This window comes from Eutrigla gurnardus (genome assembly GCF_963514095.1).
Source record: "Eutrigla gurnardus genome assembly, chromosome: 12".
NCBI classification, from domain to species: domain Eukaryota; kingdom Metazoa; phylum Chordata; class Actinopteri; order Perciformes; family Triglidae; genus Eutrigla; species Eutrigla gurnardus.
This window is the reverse complement of record NC_139926.1, coordinates 20,733,942-20,753,275: the sequence shown is the minus strand read 5'-3', so window position 1 is coordinate 20,753,275 and position 19,334 is coordinate 20,733,942. Positions and strand designations below refer to the sequence as shown.

Here is a 19,334-nt window from a genome sequence, read left to right as displayed (position 1 = left end):
TATTAAATAATGTCATTACGGCGACTGGGACGTATATTGTGTGGCTTAATCTGGAAAATGTAATATTTTACATTCAAAATCCAGTTTGTAATTGTCTTGTCTCAAGTAGAGTTTTGAGTGGCTAGATTTGATCAAATAAATTAATAAATATAACTACAGGAAAACTCCAATTTGTTTCTAGTGGTTCATTTAAAGAGTGTTTTTTTTTTTCCATTAACTGCATGAGTCATATTTGAAAGCCTCATTACATCTGTGTTATACTCTCTGGTGTGCAGGATAAATCCCTTTTTTGTTGAATTTAACAGCAGGAGGATGTAAACACGTGTCAAGCCAAAGCGTAAATATACTAAGGGGTTTTTTGCCCTCCGGTCTCGGAGTGTAGGCTACACTTCACTGTTCACTGAGGAAATCCACCTTCGATTCGTGGTTATTAAAATCCTGGTAAGGAGGAAGTACTGAGTCAGAGTGTGTGGGAGGCGACCAGGGACTCCACTCCAGGCGCGGATTTCATAATCCCCCCATCACGGTGACGCGCTGGTGACCTGCTGCTGCTGCTGCCGTGAAACGGTGCCTGCTCCTTCGCTCGAGAGATGCATCTCTTTCACGTTTCTACTTGAATCACAAGTTGATCAAGAGGAGACATGTCCGCCCAAGGATTGCTGAGCAGCGTGTTCTCGTGCTCGCTGAGCCCCAAAACTCTCTCCAAGCGGAGACTGAGGCAGACCAGGAGCTTGGACACGGCGTTGATGAGACATTATGGGACCGAAGTCGAGGAGACGTCGTACAAGGTTGGTGACCCGATGGCTCCGCGGTGCGTGCGGTTGTACTCGTTGTCGTATTTGATTGGCTGAGGAACTTAGTGCACGATGTTCTTCCGCTTCCTAATATCGAGATATTAAATCGGGTTGCGGTCCATAAAAGTTGTTGGTGTCGATGACGTGTGATTGAAATTAATAGAATGCGATTTTTAATAAACTGAGCCCTCAGTTTATTAAAAATCGCATTGCATTAATTTAAAAATAAATAAATAATATATTAATAATTAAAAATAAATTATCTAAATATATATATAACCATTTTTTTTTACTGATATGACGTTTGAACTGCTGTTTTATTGTCCAAATGCATTAAGTTGTAGAATACTTCAAGAGTGAACATAACTTCACTTCAGCGTTGTACAAATATTGCATCCAGGTACCGGAAGTGGCTGGAATCCCTTTGGATGATGTAGCCAAGTACAGATTGTCAGTATTCCCCCTTTTTATCTTAAATTAACACATTTTAAAACATTTTTATTGTGCATTTGGCACATGTGATTATTATTTGCATTTCCTCAAACAGGAAAGACGATAAAAGGAATGTGTTTTCTCCCTATTGCAACACCAAGACCATGACTAGTGAGCTTCATGGGCCGTTGGTGCACTATAGTTCTGTCGCTGCGTCACCGGACACCAAAAATGACTCAAGTCATTCCTTTTTTCTGACATGATGTCAGCAGAAACCTTTGCTTGTGCCAACTTGCAGATGTTGAAAGAGGTGTGAGTGGAAGTCTTTGTCAGGTTTGGCAGGAATCCAAAAAAAAAAGAGAAGCATTTTCTCCTATTAAAATACAAACTTTGAGGTGGAGTTCTGGAAAAACAAAAAGTGTGGAAGAGGCTGTGTGGGTTTAATAATTTCCCATGTGAAACCTCCAGCCTATTGTACAAACATGGCAAACAGCAATTTGATGAAAGTATCCCAAATTGGTGCATTGTGAAGGTGAGGTCGCCTGAAAAAGAGCCTGGAAACACACAGCATGGTCTGCTGTGTGTGTTTTCAGGCTCTTTTTTCAGGGTTAGGGTTAGGGTCCCACCTCTGTAAAACATTTTTCTGTTTCCAAGGTTATTTATTGATGTATTTATTTATTATAAGCCTCATAAACAAATGTATGACCTCCACACCATGTAAAGCAGCAGAAGCAGTACATTTTTTGTTTTAAATACTTTTAAATTGTATTATTGAATTAAGATTATTATTCCTGCATATCAGGGCCTGGACACATGGAAAACATTACTGTATGTTCATCTCCACAAGGATGTGTCTTACTATGTCATTTAATAAGCAGAAATGAGAAGGAAAATACACAAACATTATAGTAAATTCCATTGCAAAGGCCATTTCCATCCCTTTTTTATTAAAGATACATCTATTTTAGAGTTATAGTTATACTTGCAGTGTCACATGTTCATGATTTGAGCGGATCTGTACTGCTGTGCTTAAGTCGGTCCTCATGGTAACACTGTGTGTTTAGTATAATGGAAATGCATTACAGACTTGACATTATAATAGGCTCGTAATGAATACCAGGTATCTGGTCGCTCTTGGAGTCATCAACAAGAACCCAGATCCTGCAGCCAGAGCCCTTAAAAATGTAATCACAGTAAATCTGAATGAAGCTGATTAATATTGGAGACAGCTCTGTGTCAGAGAGGATATTTAACGTGATTTATGACTTTGGAGGAGTGCTTGCGTGCACCATTATGCTCGGAGAGCTGCAGTAGAGCCTCGACATTGTTAAGATGGAAAATGTTCCCCCCACTGCAGAAAACAACCTCAGACACATTCTGAAAAGTAGTTGTTATAGATATCCTCATCAATCACTGATTATTTTTTATTATCACTAGTCCGTTTTGGGGTTATTCAAGACAGTCGAGCTCTACTATATTTTTGGGGTCCAAGAAGTGGTGACATCTGAGGTGTGAGATCCTTCCTGGAGACTCACATGATCGTGCCTTACTGTATGCAAACTTCCCTCCAAGTCCGTAATGAAAGTCACATTTTCAGGGTGTGCAAATATCAGCCCAGCAGTTCAGTTGAGGACAACGGTATCTAAGACACCACCACAACAACATTAATGAAGTCAGTCTGACAATGTCTCTCCCAAAAACACACACTGCTACACCTCCACCCAATAACAGCCCAGCTCTGCAAGAATCTCCTTTTATGAGATGCACTATTATATGTCTTGTAACTAAGACTGTCCAGGCCTCTTGTAAAAATTGCAGTATTTAGTTGTTTGAATGCCATCCAGTCTATATTTATTGCGCTTAGGGAAGAGTTAATCTCATAGGCAACTACAGGTTATGTACAAGACATACCTACTATCACAGCATGCCAAAGATGGGTCTATAATACATGGAAATCCATTATTGCAGCGTGTTTGGTCAAAGTGCATAGTCTGTAGTCTATGGTATGCTCTGTTTTATGTCTGTGATGCATATGATTCAAATGATCACCAAGAGGTAATTTATTGTATGGTGCTCCTGGCATAAAAACACATAATTTCCCTTGTGTAAAAAGCAGTGTCAGACTGGTATTTTTGATCTATGTTCCGAGTGACCTTGCATTTTCCATAGGTTGAACATCACCATCATCGTCTATTGGAGGGTGTACTCACCCGGGGTCTCGGTAGTCTTAGCTGAGATGGAAAGCAGAGACATCTGGTTTACATGAAGACGGCTTCAACTCTTATTTCTCACAGTAGTGCAGCAGGCAGCATGACCTGATCCTTGGCTACGGTCCCTCGGGCACATATTTCTTCCCACAGGAGACGGTCCGTTTGCATGGCAAGGAACTGAACCTGTTGGCTTCAAGCTGCAAGCGCCATAGCATCCAGTTTGTGTCTGATGAGAGGTCAAATGAACAGAGGGGTTAGACTTGAACATAGGTGGTAAACCATTGCGATCAAATATTATTATGATTGGCTTCTTGCTGAAGTCAAACGATATTCCTAGCCTCGATAGTTAGATACCTGCACTGCACTAAATACCCAAAGTTCCCGTGAGAAGTTTCCACTCCAGTCAGAAAAGGTTGGCACACTATTGTGTGTTTGTTAGGCTTTCAAGGTTGATTTTGCATTTCATTTTGGGCTATTATTCAAATGGAAATTAAGCCTTTGTGAGATATTGGAATATATCCCAGTTTGGTTATTACCCATCATTCAATGTCTTTTTATTTCCACATGAAATCCTGTCCGTGAAAGATGGTGATTTTGAAAGGACTTAAGGCAGTGTGTGATGTAATCTTCATTAATTTGATATAATGCACAACCCTATAGAGAAATAACGTAGTCGGTCACGCCACATAGGATCGCATCAGATATGCAACTATAAAATATTTCTCCATTTGCTGGGGTTTGTCTTGGGAAGCCAGTAAATTGCAGGAAGTCATAATGCCTTTAGAGGGAGCCATTCAGTATTTTGTTGCAGTAATGTAGAGAGCAAATGAGGACATTAATCACAAGAACAATGCTGAAGGTTAACAATAGGTTTAAACATGTGGGCATTAATCTTATATCATGCAAAATTCTTCATTACAATTAATTAGTATGTTATATAAAAATGCACATAGCTATCCTATCACTGCAGTTTTAACATTGTACATAGAGTATGGTGTATTACTTCAACATTAGGTGCTGCTGCATGTTAAATCAGCATGGCTATTGGCCACATATTTCAAATGTTAATAACTTCTATGTCAGGCTGGAGGAGGCTGAATTTATACTTCTGTGGCAGATTTAAAGGTTGTGGTGTATTTTTTATGTACTATGGCAGCTTTTCTCTGGGCATTACAGTCACTCTTAAACACCCAGGGGTGATTATTATTCCATCATTAATGAAATGTAGCTTTAAGTGCACATTCTAATTTAGAATGCCAGTATGCAAAGCTGCAAATGTAATCCTGAAATAGAAATATTTGCTGTATTAAATATCATTCCATGATGTGTCCAATGGCCCCTTAAATATATTGGTGGAATAATGTCATGATGCACAGAAGGAAGCTTTTGAGAGTACTGTAGTACTGACACAACTGTAGAGCCATCTATTCCATGGAGGAGAGGTGGCTTGCAGGAGGAGCTTGCTTGGAGGACACTGACATCTTCCCTCTGTCACAAAGCCACTCGAATCTCATGAAAGGAAATTAATTTACTAAACACAACACATAGATTTGGAGACCCAGTGCTGAAAGTAGGGCTCCAATTAAAGGATATGAAACACAAATATTTTTGACCTAGGTGGCTCACCAAAATCTTTTCTCTGTCAGTGTACTCTTTTACTTTCAGTACCAAGCACTGGAAACAATTTACATCACCATGAGACAATAAACCTTTCCATTTAAATTCCATGCTAGTGAACTCATCAATGCTTCAAGGGAATTCTTCAAAGGAATACGTGACTTACAAACATTTGGACGTGCAGAATTTGCTGTTCTGACTACTAACAGTGAAGCTAATTGTTGTCAACAGAATGTGTACTCAACGCAATCTGCAGGCCCACACAGCTGCTGGTCTGCTCGCAATAAATTGATATGATATTATGATATTGGGGCCCAGGTACCACCTGTACCCTGTATTTAGACAATGTGTCCTCGACTCACTGAACAGTGAAGTCGAGGACAGTGATCATATCTGTATTTAAATGTCTAAAACATAAAGCTATCAATATACTAATATATGTTTTAGGTGAAATTATATGTAACCGTTATTGAGACTTCTTTATTGAGCCCTACGGTTTTCAAGTATTACTAAAGACACTGGGGACCATAAAGAGGTCTTAAAGTGAAAGGGAAATTTCTCCACCCAACATTGCCTGCAAAATAGTTTGTTACTGTCGGACACGCTGCTTCCTGTTTATCATCACCCTGCCCGATAGAATGTAAAAGAAGAAAAATGTCCGACCAAAATTGTCTTCAGTGTCACCTCCAGTGGCGGCTGGCCATATATGGTGCTAGGGCAACGCCCCCCTTACGCCACAAATTAAAAAAAAAATAGTTTATAATAATCGCCTCACACATTATTTACAGTAATTTATAATAGCCATCTGATTTTGTTCAAGTAATCAGAGATACATGTTATTTTACATTTCGTTTACTGTGATAACGAAATAGGTTGGCCTATTTAATAGCATTAGCCAACACTCTTTCAACACCTCACCAACATATTTAGTCACCACTGTGTTAGATTTATGAGTTTGTCTGACAGTTTATTAAACCAGTATTTGAAAATTCACTATTAATGTTGTCACATTTCACTGTGACCTTTGAAATCAGTCTTTTATTGTGTACTTTATGACAGAAAGATGACTGAGCAAAATCACACTCTGATTGAACCAACCAATCTACAGTACAGTAATTGCTGTAATTAAATTGCATTAGATTCATGTTGTTATCGGGTTTTGAGATGTCTTGGAGCTTTCCCGTAACCACCATTAAAGTTAGCATTAGCCTGTGTACACACACCAACTACCTAGCTAGCACTGAGATGCCAGCAATATGCATTAATCGGAGTAATCACCAAGCTAACAATTCTAGGTGGAGATTTTGTTTATCTTTGCTACAAGTGCCTCCGTAATTCGCGCGTTTGACTTCTTCCCCATGGCAACGGTGACCAAAGGCTCATGGGTATTGTAGTATTTAGAACGTTTCCAACCTGGGCCAAGCAGACGTTCTAGATATTTAATCACGTTATCGTGGCTCAGTGCTACGGTAGCATGACCTCCAGCCATACGTGTACGTGCTGTGTAACACTGCCTAGCTAAGTCAGTTAAGCACGTCTGGTTGTTTATCTCCTCAGGGGGGGAAGAGTTCTTTTGTTAACTTGTGACCTGACCCTGTCCCCGTCAACCCCTCCCAAATCCATTCACAATCAGCGGCAGCGTTAATGCTACTCACTGGGTGTGTGTTTGGGTCGTCTGTGTCACCGTCACCGTCACGCTGCGCACTTAAATCAGACGCTGGGTTAAATTTGAAATGCGCTTTATCCGAGATCTGGACCCAGGCTGTGTGAGCATGCGGACTTGTTTTTACGTGGGGTCGTGGAGTCCGAAGTCAAATGGCGTTGTTTGATTCGGCATCCAGTGGTGGTCTAAACCTGACGGGTTTTTGAGTGACTTCGGGTCCGGTTTCGAGTCTCTTGGAAATGGGGGATCCCCTTGTCAAGCGAAGCATCGCCTATCTGGTGAGTAGATCTGTTGTCGGGCTTGTCTCGGTAACTAAAAGCTGATGCGTGTGTTGGCTTCCTGGAGGTTTTTGCCCCCCAGTATCACAGCGTTAACATCAACAGTTTAAGTGAAGGGAATAGTTAACGTCACAGGACAGTAGACAGTTAATGACATCACCTCAGTGCACGTGACTCCTTTTATACTTATCATATTTTTTGTGATTTTTTTTGTCATTTATCAGCTCATCAGGATAGTATTGACTGGTCTCCTCTGTGTTTCTCACTCCTCATATGTGTCATCACCATAATATTCCAAATTTAGACCTAAAAGTACTTTTTGTTAATACATTTTTGGTACCATTACCTTGAAAGCAAAAAAAGAAAAATGAATAGACTGCTCTTACATTGTGCGCAATCTCAAGTACTACATTAGAGCACATTTATACTCCTTTTTAAGAATAGCAGGATGTGAGTAATTGAATGAGTTTTTGTGCTGATGCTGCTCGGGTCCAGCTTTCAAGGACACCCCATGTGTTATTTTTATCCTGTGACACATACAGTATAGTGATAGATGGGGTGAAAATCACCAATCAACGTCTAAGTTAATGCAGGATTTGCTGTGGAACCCAGAGGGGTGTGAGGCACTCTTGGGGGAAAGTTTTCCCGCCATTGAATGGCTTCCTCGAGGAATATTCATCACCTCACTGCATCTCGTCCAAGTGTAATCTGGGTTTTCAATCTTGCTATATTGTATGAACCACCTTGCACGTTTCCTCTCATTGTATTCCAGTGAGCAGCACGAACAAAAGCGTTGCATTTCAACAGGGCCTTGAATTAAAATTAGGGTACTGCACAGCCGAGGAAAATGCACCTTGGTGTGTGTGTGTTTGCTGGTGCAGAGGCTTGTTTTAACAGCATAGAAGTGGTGGATGCAAACAAATAAATGTAACATTTGGAATAAAGCAATGGGCTTGTTTCTGTCCGGATGGCTGATGACGTTAGAGAGGCAGCCGGGACAAATCTGGTATTTTCATTTTAAGGTTATGAAGCGCCGGTTTCATCAGTGACCGTCGTAATCGTGAGCTCCGTGTGATAAGAAACAGTAACTTCCTCCAGCTTTGACAATGAGCTCTTCTGTAGCAGCTCGGAGCGGCTGTTTTGGGGTCTGACTTTCGTCCACTGTGACAAATGTACATGTTTGTGTAAAAACTCAAAAATATCTGTATTTATAATCATTATAAAGAAATGTTGACTCACTTTTGCATCGTCTGACAACGATCAAAAGAGGAAATGGGTGATGAATTAGTTTCAAGTGAATTGTGCTCTCAAACATCATGTCCGGACATGATTTACTCAAACCTGTGATTATGGAATAGCTAAAGGGGTATTGCAAAATGCGATAGACATACACATGTTATAAAGTTTAGAAATGCAGGTGGAGAGAACAGGCTCTGGTTTCCTTCCTCTCGTCGGTCGAACAAATGTTTCATATTAGATTCAATCTTGTGTGCCTCGAAAGTGTTCTGTGACTGTGCAGATGTAAAAGAAAATGCCAGAAAATCAATGGAGAACAGTAAAACTCCTTGACTGTGACCCACCTGGGAGCTAAGACCAGTCCTTGGGAATGTCTGGGCAACTCAGTACTTGAAATTCCCCCCAAAAAAAGGAGCTTTCATTTGAGAACGTCACTTCACTGACAGAGAGAAACTGTGGGAACTAAGCTCACCCATCATCAGATAGGGAGAAAGTTTCCACTCCCATATAGTCACACGAGAGGAATGTCTGAACAAAATGGGTAGATGGCTACAGACGTTACTATGTTTTTGTGTTCAGATTGTCACTGAATCTCCCAGAATTGCAACACAGAGTGCGTACACGCTGTTACTTCTTTTGTATTCTTGATAGCGTGCCTCTGATCATCTGTTGGCGTGCTTAAATGATGAATCAGCCATAAAAAAAATAGGCCTTCAGAAAGGGATAGTTGTGACAGACTTATGTGTGTGCCCTGCCATCAAGGCCTGTGTTGAATTTTTTTCCCCCCAAATATTAACAGTAAAGCTAAGGCTATAAAGTAGAGAATTTTGCTTTTTTTCTGATAACAAGCTATATTGTTTTTGTTTCTAATTATCATCACAAAAGTTCCCATCGTGTTATTCTGAGCTGCTTTGCTTTCTTGGGTTACTTTTTTTCAGGGGTTCGTGGGTTTTGGGCATCAAGGTTGTAAAAAGTGTCACTGTATGTTTTGTTTATGACAGGTTAAGTACCTTTTTTTTTCTTTCAAATTCATTCAGCCTGGGTGGCTGTGACAGATACATTATTGGTGAGTTTGCACCACCCACAGCCTTACCCTTTATTTTTGCCTTACTCGGCTAGTTTGTGAATATTCTGAACAATAAATAAACCAGGGCTTTATTTGCCTTCTCCTCCAGCAGTCTTGTTGCCCTTTTCCCTCGACAGCTACACCTCCACTGTGCTACACTAACATTATATATTCTGTTTTCAGCAAAATAGTTATTATTGTATGTATATATGATTGTATATATTCATTATACAAACAGCAATTGCTTATAATTCATTGTCTCTGTCTCTAAATCAATTTTTTTGTTTTTTTTTGTGTGCAGTTAAGGCATTAATTTCTTTCTAACCGTCCTGATAGAAGACACCGGTGATCAGTTGCTTATCTAAAGTCAAACAGGGTACCGGCCAGTGACCACAGCCGTTGTACAGTGAGCATATGGACAGAGAAAATATGTCATATCACATTCTCAGGGCATATACTGTATGTGTCATACAGTATGTGTACTAGAAAATCGTATGCTACTGTAGCCCGGTCCTAATTCTCATTTAATGGGAGTGAGCCACTTTAGTGTAAGCCTTATCCTGATAATGAGTTACTAAGCCTCTTTGGAACATGGCTCATATGATTGGCTTGACTGTACTGGATCAAAGCACTGTAATCTCCAGCATGGAGATACTCAAAGGAGGAGGATTTCAGATCAGATTATTTGCCCCGTCATTACCGCAGCACTAAATCTTCAGAATGACTCAACTGTAGCAGTGTTTACTAATGAAGTGGGTTTTTTATTAAAATGTTTTTCATTTAGATTGATAATGAATTATTCAGTGGAGTGTGCGCTCGAATTGGACGCAGCCTCATGCACTTTATTAAGTTGTGAAGAGACCGAATTACGATGAGGTGTTTAACATTTAAGAGCTCATGGTAAAGTGTTTGCATTATTTATAAGCATATTCTTGCTACATGTAAAAAAAAAAAAAAAAAAAAAAAGCTAATTTACATAACTGGTATTTTTTGCTGCTTTCTCTTATAAGACAGTTGGACAAATACTGCAATAAAGGAGTCCTGCCAGACAGTGTTACTAATGTCAACAACTCACAGTCCTCGTTTTGCTACAATCAGAGAAATTAAAAATATACTATTTAGACATATCTGAAAATTAAATGTCTCCATCTGAACCTCAAACCAACCAGCAGGTTTGAAAAGCATGTTTTCTTAAAAAGAAATCAGCAAAAATAGACAGTTCATCATACCCAGAAGCTGTAAAAACAGACTTTACTGTATCATTGGATTTTAAACTTTTTCCCAAAAAAAAAAATCATATAAAATACAAACCGTTTTGCAGTAACCAGCTAGTGTAAAAAAAAAAAAAAACATTAAATTCTAAGCTTATCAGGGCGGCTGGAGATCCGTGATTGACTTGGCTGAGAGCAGTCACATGACAGAAACTTGACGAATCTGCAAGCTGCTGAAAACAGAGCAGAGAGGAGAGCTTATTATACAGATTGTAAAAATGTAAGTAGTTTAATATGTACATCACATGAAGCCTCAACTTCTGCCCCAGTATTAGTAACACTTTGGACCTCTTGGAAAAATATTGAATAACAAATTTCAAAGTCAATTTGTTTTTTTACACAAGATTTTCAAGCTTTCTACTTCTAGTTATGTTTTTGCTGCAAAGGAGCAGGACTTAGATATTGCTGCATTAACAAAAAAAAAAAAAACTAAAAAGCTCCGAAACTGCTTGAGTTTCAGAGGGTTTGACGTTTTTGTTGTCATGGAAACAGATGATTAATGTTGTCGTGACTCTCAGCCGGCAAGTTTTAGAAAAGGTTTCTGTCAGCTCATCCAAACTGAGGTTCTGTAGGGGGGTGCGATTGGTGGTGAACTTAGAAGGTGACGGCGATGATGGATGATGTATCTGATGTGCTGTGTGCGTGTGTGTGTGTGTCCTCAGGATGACTTCACCTGGAGCAGCGTGTCGGGGCGCAGCGTTGGCCTGAAGCCCGTCCCCCTGCAAAGCCTCTCAGAGCTGGAGAGGGTTCGACTCCAGGACGTGGCCTTCAGGAGACTGCTTCGGGATCGCGACCTGTGCTGCCACATCAGCATCCCGAAATGTATTAAAACACACACTCGCACTAATTGTCCCCTCCCCTTAGTCACCAAGTTGCTATCCCATCCCAAGCGTGTCACGAGTTTCTTTGCATTTGTCAGCTCTATTGAATGTAACCAGATGAGAATATCAAGTGGAGCAAGCGAGAGCGGGAGAATATTAACCTGGCTTCCTGTTTTAAACCGTCGCTCTCCGTTTTTCAGACGGCCACAAGCAGAAGAAGTTACTCAGGCGGAAGTTGGACTCGTTATCTAAAGAGAAGAGCAAAGACAAAGGTAATGTGGGATGTACTGGATGCACTTTCATGCTGTAAAGGGAGTGTTTGTTCTCACCCTTGCTAATTGTATTTGTATATTATTGGTCAGCGTTTATGACTTGGTTGAAGCTGTGTAGACCCACTGACACAGACGTCCTCAGCTGTTTGTGCCCATGAAGCGCTGAGTGATGAGAATCTACAGTATGGTAAATGGGTCTCAGAGGGACATGTGATCTTCAGCCGCCACACCGCCCCGCCCCGCCGCGGCAATCTGGCAGCAAAGTGATGTTCTCTGTCAGCCGGGGAGTCGAGGGAAATAACAAAAACAGTCTTAAGTGGTGGCTCATTCATTACAGCCTATCCTCCGGCACGGCCGGCCCCCTCTTTCCTCCTCTCCCCTTTTTGTTTACAAAGGCACTTCAGAAAGTATGCGCTCCCTGACTCTTGAATACTGAGTGTGCAGTGCAGAACCCGCTGTTACGAGGCATTTCTCTTGTTAGATTCATTTTAAGCAGCGTTTATTTAATGAAAATTCAAATGTTTTTATTGGATTTTTTTCTCCCACACTCCCAAACATCCAAACTAAACCGCAGCATTTATTTAGAAAGATCAAGTTAGAGTTTAAAGGACGAATGCAAAGAGAAAAGGGTGCTTTGAAGAGAACATGTAAGCTCCAGACACATATATTAGTAATACGCAGACATGGCTGATGCAGTTGACTTTGAGCCAACGAGATGAACTTTAAGTCTCGCCCACTAACAACAGAGGCCGTGCCCCAGGCGTTTGGCATACCGCTGTCGCAGGTCATATCCAACGACCGCGCGCACAAGCAGCGGCACGATCCCCCGCGGGAGGAGCACAGCGACCCCACCGAACTGATGCTGTCCTTCCTCCACCTCAACGCCGGCTTCAAACGGGGCAACAAGGAGCTCTCCAGCAGCAACTCGTCCCTCAGCTCCACTTCCGAGACCCCTAATGAATCACCTCGGCTCAGCGTGCCAGACGCCGCCCCGCGGACACGCAGGAGGGTAGGCTTGTTTTTTCTGTCGATTGCGGCTTCACAAGGCTGCTGGGGAGCAACAGGAATGTGTCACATTGCATTTGCACAATAGATTTCTCTGGGAGTCTTTAACCATTTTGGACATTCACTCTGACTGTCACTTTATGGTTGTCTGCTCGACAGGGCGGAGTATCGGTGGATTGCATCACTGATCTTGATGATAACCAGTCTCGGCTCTTGGAGGCCCTTCAGCTCTCTCTGCCAGTGGAGGCAGCTGGCAACAGGAAGAAGCACCGTGATAAAAAGCTCAGCCTTAACCCTATTTACAAGCAGGTGCCCAGGGTTGTAGATCTCTGCTGTCAGCACCTGGAAAATCACGGTACGCGCTATCAAAGTTGAAAATGAACACTTGAGAATCACATAATTTGAATGTCTTTGAGGACATTATTTTCCTCTTTGCTTACAGGCCTACAAACGGTAGGAATCTTCCGCGTTGGGAGTTCCAAGAAGAGAGTGCGACAGGTACGATTTCAGCTGCTTTTACGCACCTCTCAAGCTAAATACATTACGACGACGAGTAACATCTTTTCTGTAATGATTTTTCATAATATTTCATCTAGCTTCGCAAGGAGTTTGACCAGGGATGGGAGGTCCATCTGGAAGAGGAGCACAGTGTCCATGATGTGGCTGCATTGCTCAAAGAGTTCCTCAGAGACATGCCTGACCCACTGCTCACAAGAGAGCTCTACACAGCCTTTATCAACACAATGTGTGAGGAGCGCACACACACACACACACACACACACAAGCAAAATATAACAAAAGCAAGTCAATGGTAAAATCTTTAGCTGTTTATTTGTCTTTTCTCCATTTTTTTTTCAATGTGTCGGCCTTTTTTTCCCCTGCAGTGCTGGATGATTCAGATCAAGAGGGCGCCATCCAGCTGCTGATATTTCTGCTTCCTCCCTGTAACAGCGACACGCTGCAGCGCCTCCTCTGCTTGTTGTCCACAGTGGCTGCGCATGCTGACAACAGCCTGGACAATGACAGACAGCAGGTAAAGAAAATGCACACGAAACTGCTTTGTTTTTTTTCCTGGCCTGACAAGGTGAGATTTCCATACACATTTTAACACATTTTGTTGATTCCACCAGCACGTACAAAAAAAAAAAATCTGTGAAGCAGCTATCACGGAAAAACAACGCAAATAAACAGTTTACAAGTTTAATGTGATTGTGATGAATCCCAGCAGACATCTGAAGGCAGTAAAACAGATGTTTTGGTACACCTGCAGCCTCTAATTTGAAGAAAGTGATGTGCCAAAGCACGGCACATTATGCATGATTTTCCATTGTGGGTGCCTTGATTAAATGATGCACGACCAACACCAACCACGCTACACTAACTACATACATCACAGCGCTCGGGCCTAATTTACTTCCCCAGGTTTTATGTGTTGTAAACAAGAAGTGTAAGTAGATTCAATAAGTAAAGTAAATTGCAACATAGTGGGAAAGAGCCACATGGGGAAACAAGAGAATATTATGACCTGCTACATCGAGCCAGTCTGGGTCCAAAGTCCCTTTTGTAATGATTATCTTTTCATAGTAATATTATATTTTGACCGCTAAATCGCCACAGCGGACATCTAAAACCAGTTTGCTCTTGGCCTCGGTCCTCGAGGATACATACTGCAACGGCGAACAAGGTGAGCTCGGTCTCTTTGAACAACAGAGCTCGCCTTATTGATGGTGGCGCTGCTGTGTTTTGTGCACATTCCCAAACATTTCCAGGGTGCCAAGGTCTCCAACACAAGGCTCTCCAAGCCGTAATTACACTACTCATTGCGTTGGAAGTTTTCATTCCTGTGTGCAAACACACATGCAGACTGAAAGAAAGTAGGGTAATTAGCTCCGTTGTTAACTTTGATACCAATCATGTGAGAAAGCATTTCTTGTAATTGCGGGGGTCAAATATCCCAAAACTGATGCATTAGATTAGTTTTGCTTTAACTTTAAGATTATTTAAAAAATGAAGTAGAAGAGTTGCTCGAATCCTGACTGTAGCTGAAGAGTTGACGTCAGACTATCCGGTGAAAATCCAGACAGATAAATGATGTCCTCCTTTCTGTCTAGATCACAGGAAACAAGATGACATCACTCAATTTGGCAACCATTTTTGGACCCAACCTCCTGCACAAGCAGAAGAACTCAGACAAAGAGTTTGCGGTGCAGAGCTTTGCCCGTGCAGAGGAGAGCACGGCCATCATCAGCGTGGTCCAAAGGATGATCAATACGTACGATTCCCTTTTTATGGTAAGGCAACACAAAACGCACCCAGACGGACAGCCCTGGGCTTCACCAGACAACCTCAAGGCCTTAGTCAGGTCTTCTTTCAGGGGCCACTTCTGAGCTTTCAGCTATAAAACGAAGGAAAACATAGCAGCATGCAGTTGTTTTTTCTCTCCCGAACCTCACGGAAATTTTAGTTTAGCGAATGCTCTTTGTCGTGCATTACAAATGAGAAACTGGAGAGGTTAATAAGTGGCAGTTTTTTTTATAGTCAATGATTGGTAGCAAGGGCGAGATCATCACCTGCATTATGTTTGCCTCTTGTCACCAGAAAGTGCACATCCACTTAATTGGAGTGTTTTAAGAAATGTCAGATATTTGCTCCGCAACATTAGTTCTGCTTTTTAGAATTCTGCTGTTAATTGTTCTCACCTCATAACCGCACAGAACTGGAGTCTGGAGGTTAAAAAACAAACACATCTGCTCCGGTGAGCCAGGACGGCTGTTATCTGCATGCAGCGCTTTATATGCATCGTTTTCATGATTAATACGGAGAAGTGTGTACTCCATGTCAATGTTAGTGCAAGGCACGGTGGAAATTAGTGTAACAAAGATTAGACTTTGACAGTCGTTATACCTAACGACATTATGATTCTCCCAGGTTCCTGCCGACCTGCAGAATGAGGTGCTGATGAGTGTGCAAGACACTGATCCAGATGTTGTGGATTACCTACTGCGGCGGAAGGCCCCTCGCAACTCGTGAGTTTTCCACCTTGCGTCCCATCGTTTGCGTATGTCCTTTCCTTTTGAATAATACATTATTATTGTGTGCTCTTTGTTTCTGCAGCGAGCCGGGCCTTCTCAGAGGAGGAGAATCCTATCGTCTGACGGAGAGATGCTTATCCAACGACTCCATCAAAGAATCCAGCGGAGAGGTGTCTCCCTATGACAACAATTCCCCCGTCCTGTCGGATCGACTACTGTGTAAATACCCAGAGGACGGCAGCCCCTTCAGGGAGAGGAAGCCCAGACTCTCCAGGCAGTGCAAACTCAGCGGACGTTCTAAAAGTGGATCTGGCAGCGCCTCTCCCACACGGTCTACAGATAAAGGTGAACTCAATTGCAACATACACTTTAGTATCAGTGTGTGTGTGTGACATATATGCCATAAAGACATGAGAGTGGTATCGATCTTTTTTATCTCAAAAATGGTCTTAAGGATAAAAAAACCATTAAAAGGTCAGTGCCTCTTGTAAGGTCATGTAAAAAAGTGAAGAGACATATTATTTTGTAACAGGTGCTCCGATGGACTCTTATCTAGCTTAATTATCATCTTTTTCCCAAACTGTACCAGCACTAAAGTGATCGATAGTCATTCATCTTCGAATATTGTCTGAAAAAAACGATTCTGGTCATGTTTTAGCTGTTTAAAAACCCATGAAAGAGACCTGGCTACATCGTCTAGCCAACGTTACGGGAACAGAAGCTTGTTTAACATTTGAGCGTGATTATTTTTTATTGGTATGATGATTGCTTAAACCAAAGTAAGTAATCCTCTTTGACACCCTTGTTCCTATTAGAGGCCTCGACTGATGATTTCTGGGACACCTGGCATGGACTGTTCAGCAAGGAGTTTACTGACTATCATATCACTGGTAATAAAAATGAAATGACTTCTATTATTAAGTCTGTAAATGTTGCTGCGGATGATCTTGAGATGCGTGGAGAATGAGTGATGGGGGTTAATGAATGGTTTCTCCCAGGCTCGCTTGGAGACGTGTCGGAATGTGAGTCGTATGGATCGTCGGAGGGGCTGAACAGTCACCAAGGTAACAACAAGCTGCCCATCAGACCGACGCAGACCTCATTGGGTGTGCTGGAAATCAGGCCACACCCCCCGGTGACTCGCAGCAGCAGTGGTCCTCACGACCAGAGAGGACAGAGACGAGCTCAAGCTTCATTACATCAGGGAATGAGCAGCCAATCAGGAGCACTCAGCTCAGACAACTTAGCAGAAAGGACAGGACATCCTGCTTGTCCATTACTTAAGGTCAGGGGGGACGGTTTGTATCCCCTTCACCACTCTGGACAGCTGAGGGAGACCCATATTTCTTACTCCACACCCTCCCTCTTCAAGTATCAGGCTGACTCCCAAGCCCCGCAGCAGCACCAACAAAGCCCCGCCCCCCAGACTGTAGACGCTGCAGATGCCTCGGGGCCTGGACCAGAAAGGGGCCCTGGTACACCCAACTGGCAGACAGAAAGGTGGCATATATGGCATATACTGTCAAAAGACAACGCAGACGCCCTGCCTGAAACCTTGGTGTGACGCACCCTCTGAACTATGTTGAAGACAACTTTAAGAGGAACTGTCACATCGTCAGTCACTGAAATGCTAACGTCTGTCCGGATATGCAGGAGTTCAGTTTCTCATTCACATGTATATTGATTTGGTTGTGTATGTTAACATGATATAAATAATATTTTTAAAGTTTATTTTAACAGAAACACACATTATTTGCAACACACAACCATCAAATGTTTAGACCTGAATGTCATAATTAGACTTGAATTTAAAGGTTTAATTTGAACTAATGAATGTTTTTAAACATGAATGTAAAAATGTAAATAATGTTTATGTCGTACTGCTTTGAGTAGTTTGCGAACATTGCGCTTCGTTACATTACATTTCATACTTTACCTACAGCATAGATTTATTACAAAGTGGAACCGTTTACAAGGTCAAATGTATTATCATTTGGTATCATTTGACCAATTCACATAGGATTTCATTCAGCAATTGGCATGCAGTTAGATCCAATGGTTCCTTAATTACTGTGGGCAGCACACAGTCTGCTCTTTAATCAGACAACAATGAAACAATTACATGAACTGGCCACAAGAGGGAAGTATAAGACCGGGAAATGGTTTTCTGTTCCTCGCTTTCTCCAACTGTAATCCATGTGCACTGTGGGTATACAGTGGTTTTTAATGCCTCATTATTCATTGAACAGCTATTAATTCAGTATTCAACACCGTCTCCAGCTTTGATAGGGAAGTTGCTGATTTTATATGTTATCGATGATGTTTTTAAAATCTAAGTTTACATCCTTACTTGCTGTCGCTACCATTAAAGAGTGCATTTTCTTTTATCAACAGTAATCATGCTTTATGTGACTGAAAATAAGAGATCTGAGCTGAGTCAATAACAGTAACATTTACCGCTAAATGAACTTTTAAAGTACTGGAATCGCAAGAAGCACCCGCAATAAGCATGCAATTATGCATGAAATGGCTACCATTGAAATCTGGTACAGATTAGAGGAAGTATACAACAATCTGGAGATGCATATTTGAGGATACAACAGTATGCGTTTTTGCCTTAAAGTGACGGGAATGATTGAGAGATTATAATTGTGTAATTTAATCGATTTGTGTTATAAATTTAGCGTTTTAAGGTAAGTAATCGCATTATTTCTCCAACAATAAACCTCCCATAATAAACTCTTCCACGGTTAAACAAAAGCCTTTGAGATTTCTTCAACGTCGTCGAGACTTGTGGGTAAACCTTCTAGGCCATATCTGTCTCCACAGCTGTGTGAGCCAAGCTGCATTTGGCCACCACACAATCCCATTCTGACGAGACCAAAGAGACAGAACAGGATGTCTGGTTGTGTTTTACAGAGATTCACTGCTGTTTGCATACACTTTTGCATCTGCACTGCGAGTCTGCCTTCACCATCCCATTGAATGTCCTAACCACTAACAGGCCGAGCCGTGGAACAAAAACAGCCTGGAGATGCTTTTTTCATTTCTGTTTTTCTTCTTTTCTCCTCACTTGTGACCTGAACAGCTAACAACCGAGATCAAATATTTAATTTCACATCTTATCTTTGCCGCACTGATGGATGTGAGTTGATCCTTTGGCAGGGAGCTGCGACTGCTCCCAACAGGGGGTCCGTCCTGTCTGAGTCCTGCTCGCTGGCATCAGGAGCAGCTGCAGGGAGGACAGAGGAAGGTCACCACCGAAACCAGGCTGGAGTGTCGAGAAGCAGGGAGAGCCGCGCCCCTGGTGTTTCAAGGTCGAGATCGATACACGAATCTCTACAAAGGGGAAAAGAAATAAAAGAATAGAGCTCAGCGAGAGCTCATTAGTCTGTTGGTTTTGGCACAACACACTTTGAAATCAAATGTTAAAAAGCCTCAGTCCATTTTCTGTCATTCTAGATACCAACCGCTGCTGTATGCTGACATCTTAAGTGCTTACTTGCCTTTACTCCCCGGCCTTGTTGTTTATTCAACTTCATAACAAAATCACCTTCAAGTCAAACGCAATTATTGCCATCAATCACCCTGTCGTCAATAGTAATTAAACGTGATGCATTCATATTCAAAACAATGA

General features: G+C 41.8%; 1 protein-coding gene across 1 annotated transcript; it reads left to right on the top strand.

Annotated features, from left to right (window-relative positions):
* Positions 1–454: 454 nt before the first annotated feature.
* LOC311021687 (rho GTPase-activating protein 6) lies at positions 455–18,441 on the top strand. Its single transcript, XM_084022403.1, has 13 exons — positions 455–788; positions 11,230–11,389; positions 11,589–11,660; positions 12,407–12,669; positions 12,825–13,020; positions 13,108–13,163; positions 13,262–13,412; positions 13,550–13,698; positions 14,777–14,956; positions 15,594–15,691; positions 15,780–16,042; positions 16,513–16,587; positions 16,696–18,441. The coding sequence occupies exons 1-13, from the start codon at positions 642–644 to the stop codon at positions 17,259–17,261; spliced, it is 2,376 nt and encodes a 791-aa protein (XP_083878529.1). The 5' UTR covers positions 455–641; the 3' UTR covers positions 17,262–18,441.
* The last annotated feature ends 893 nt before the right edge of the window (positions 18,442–19,334 follow it).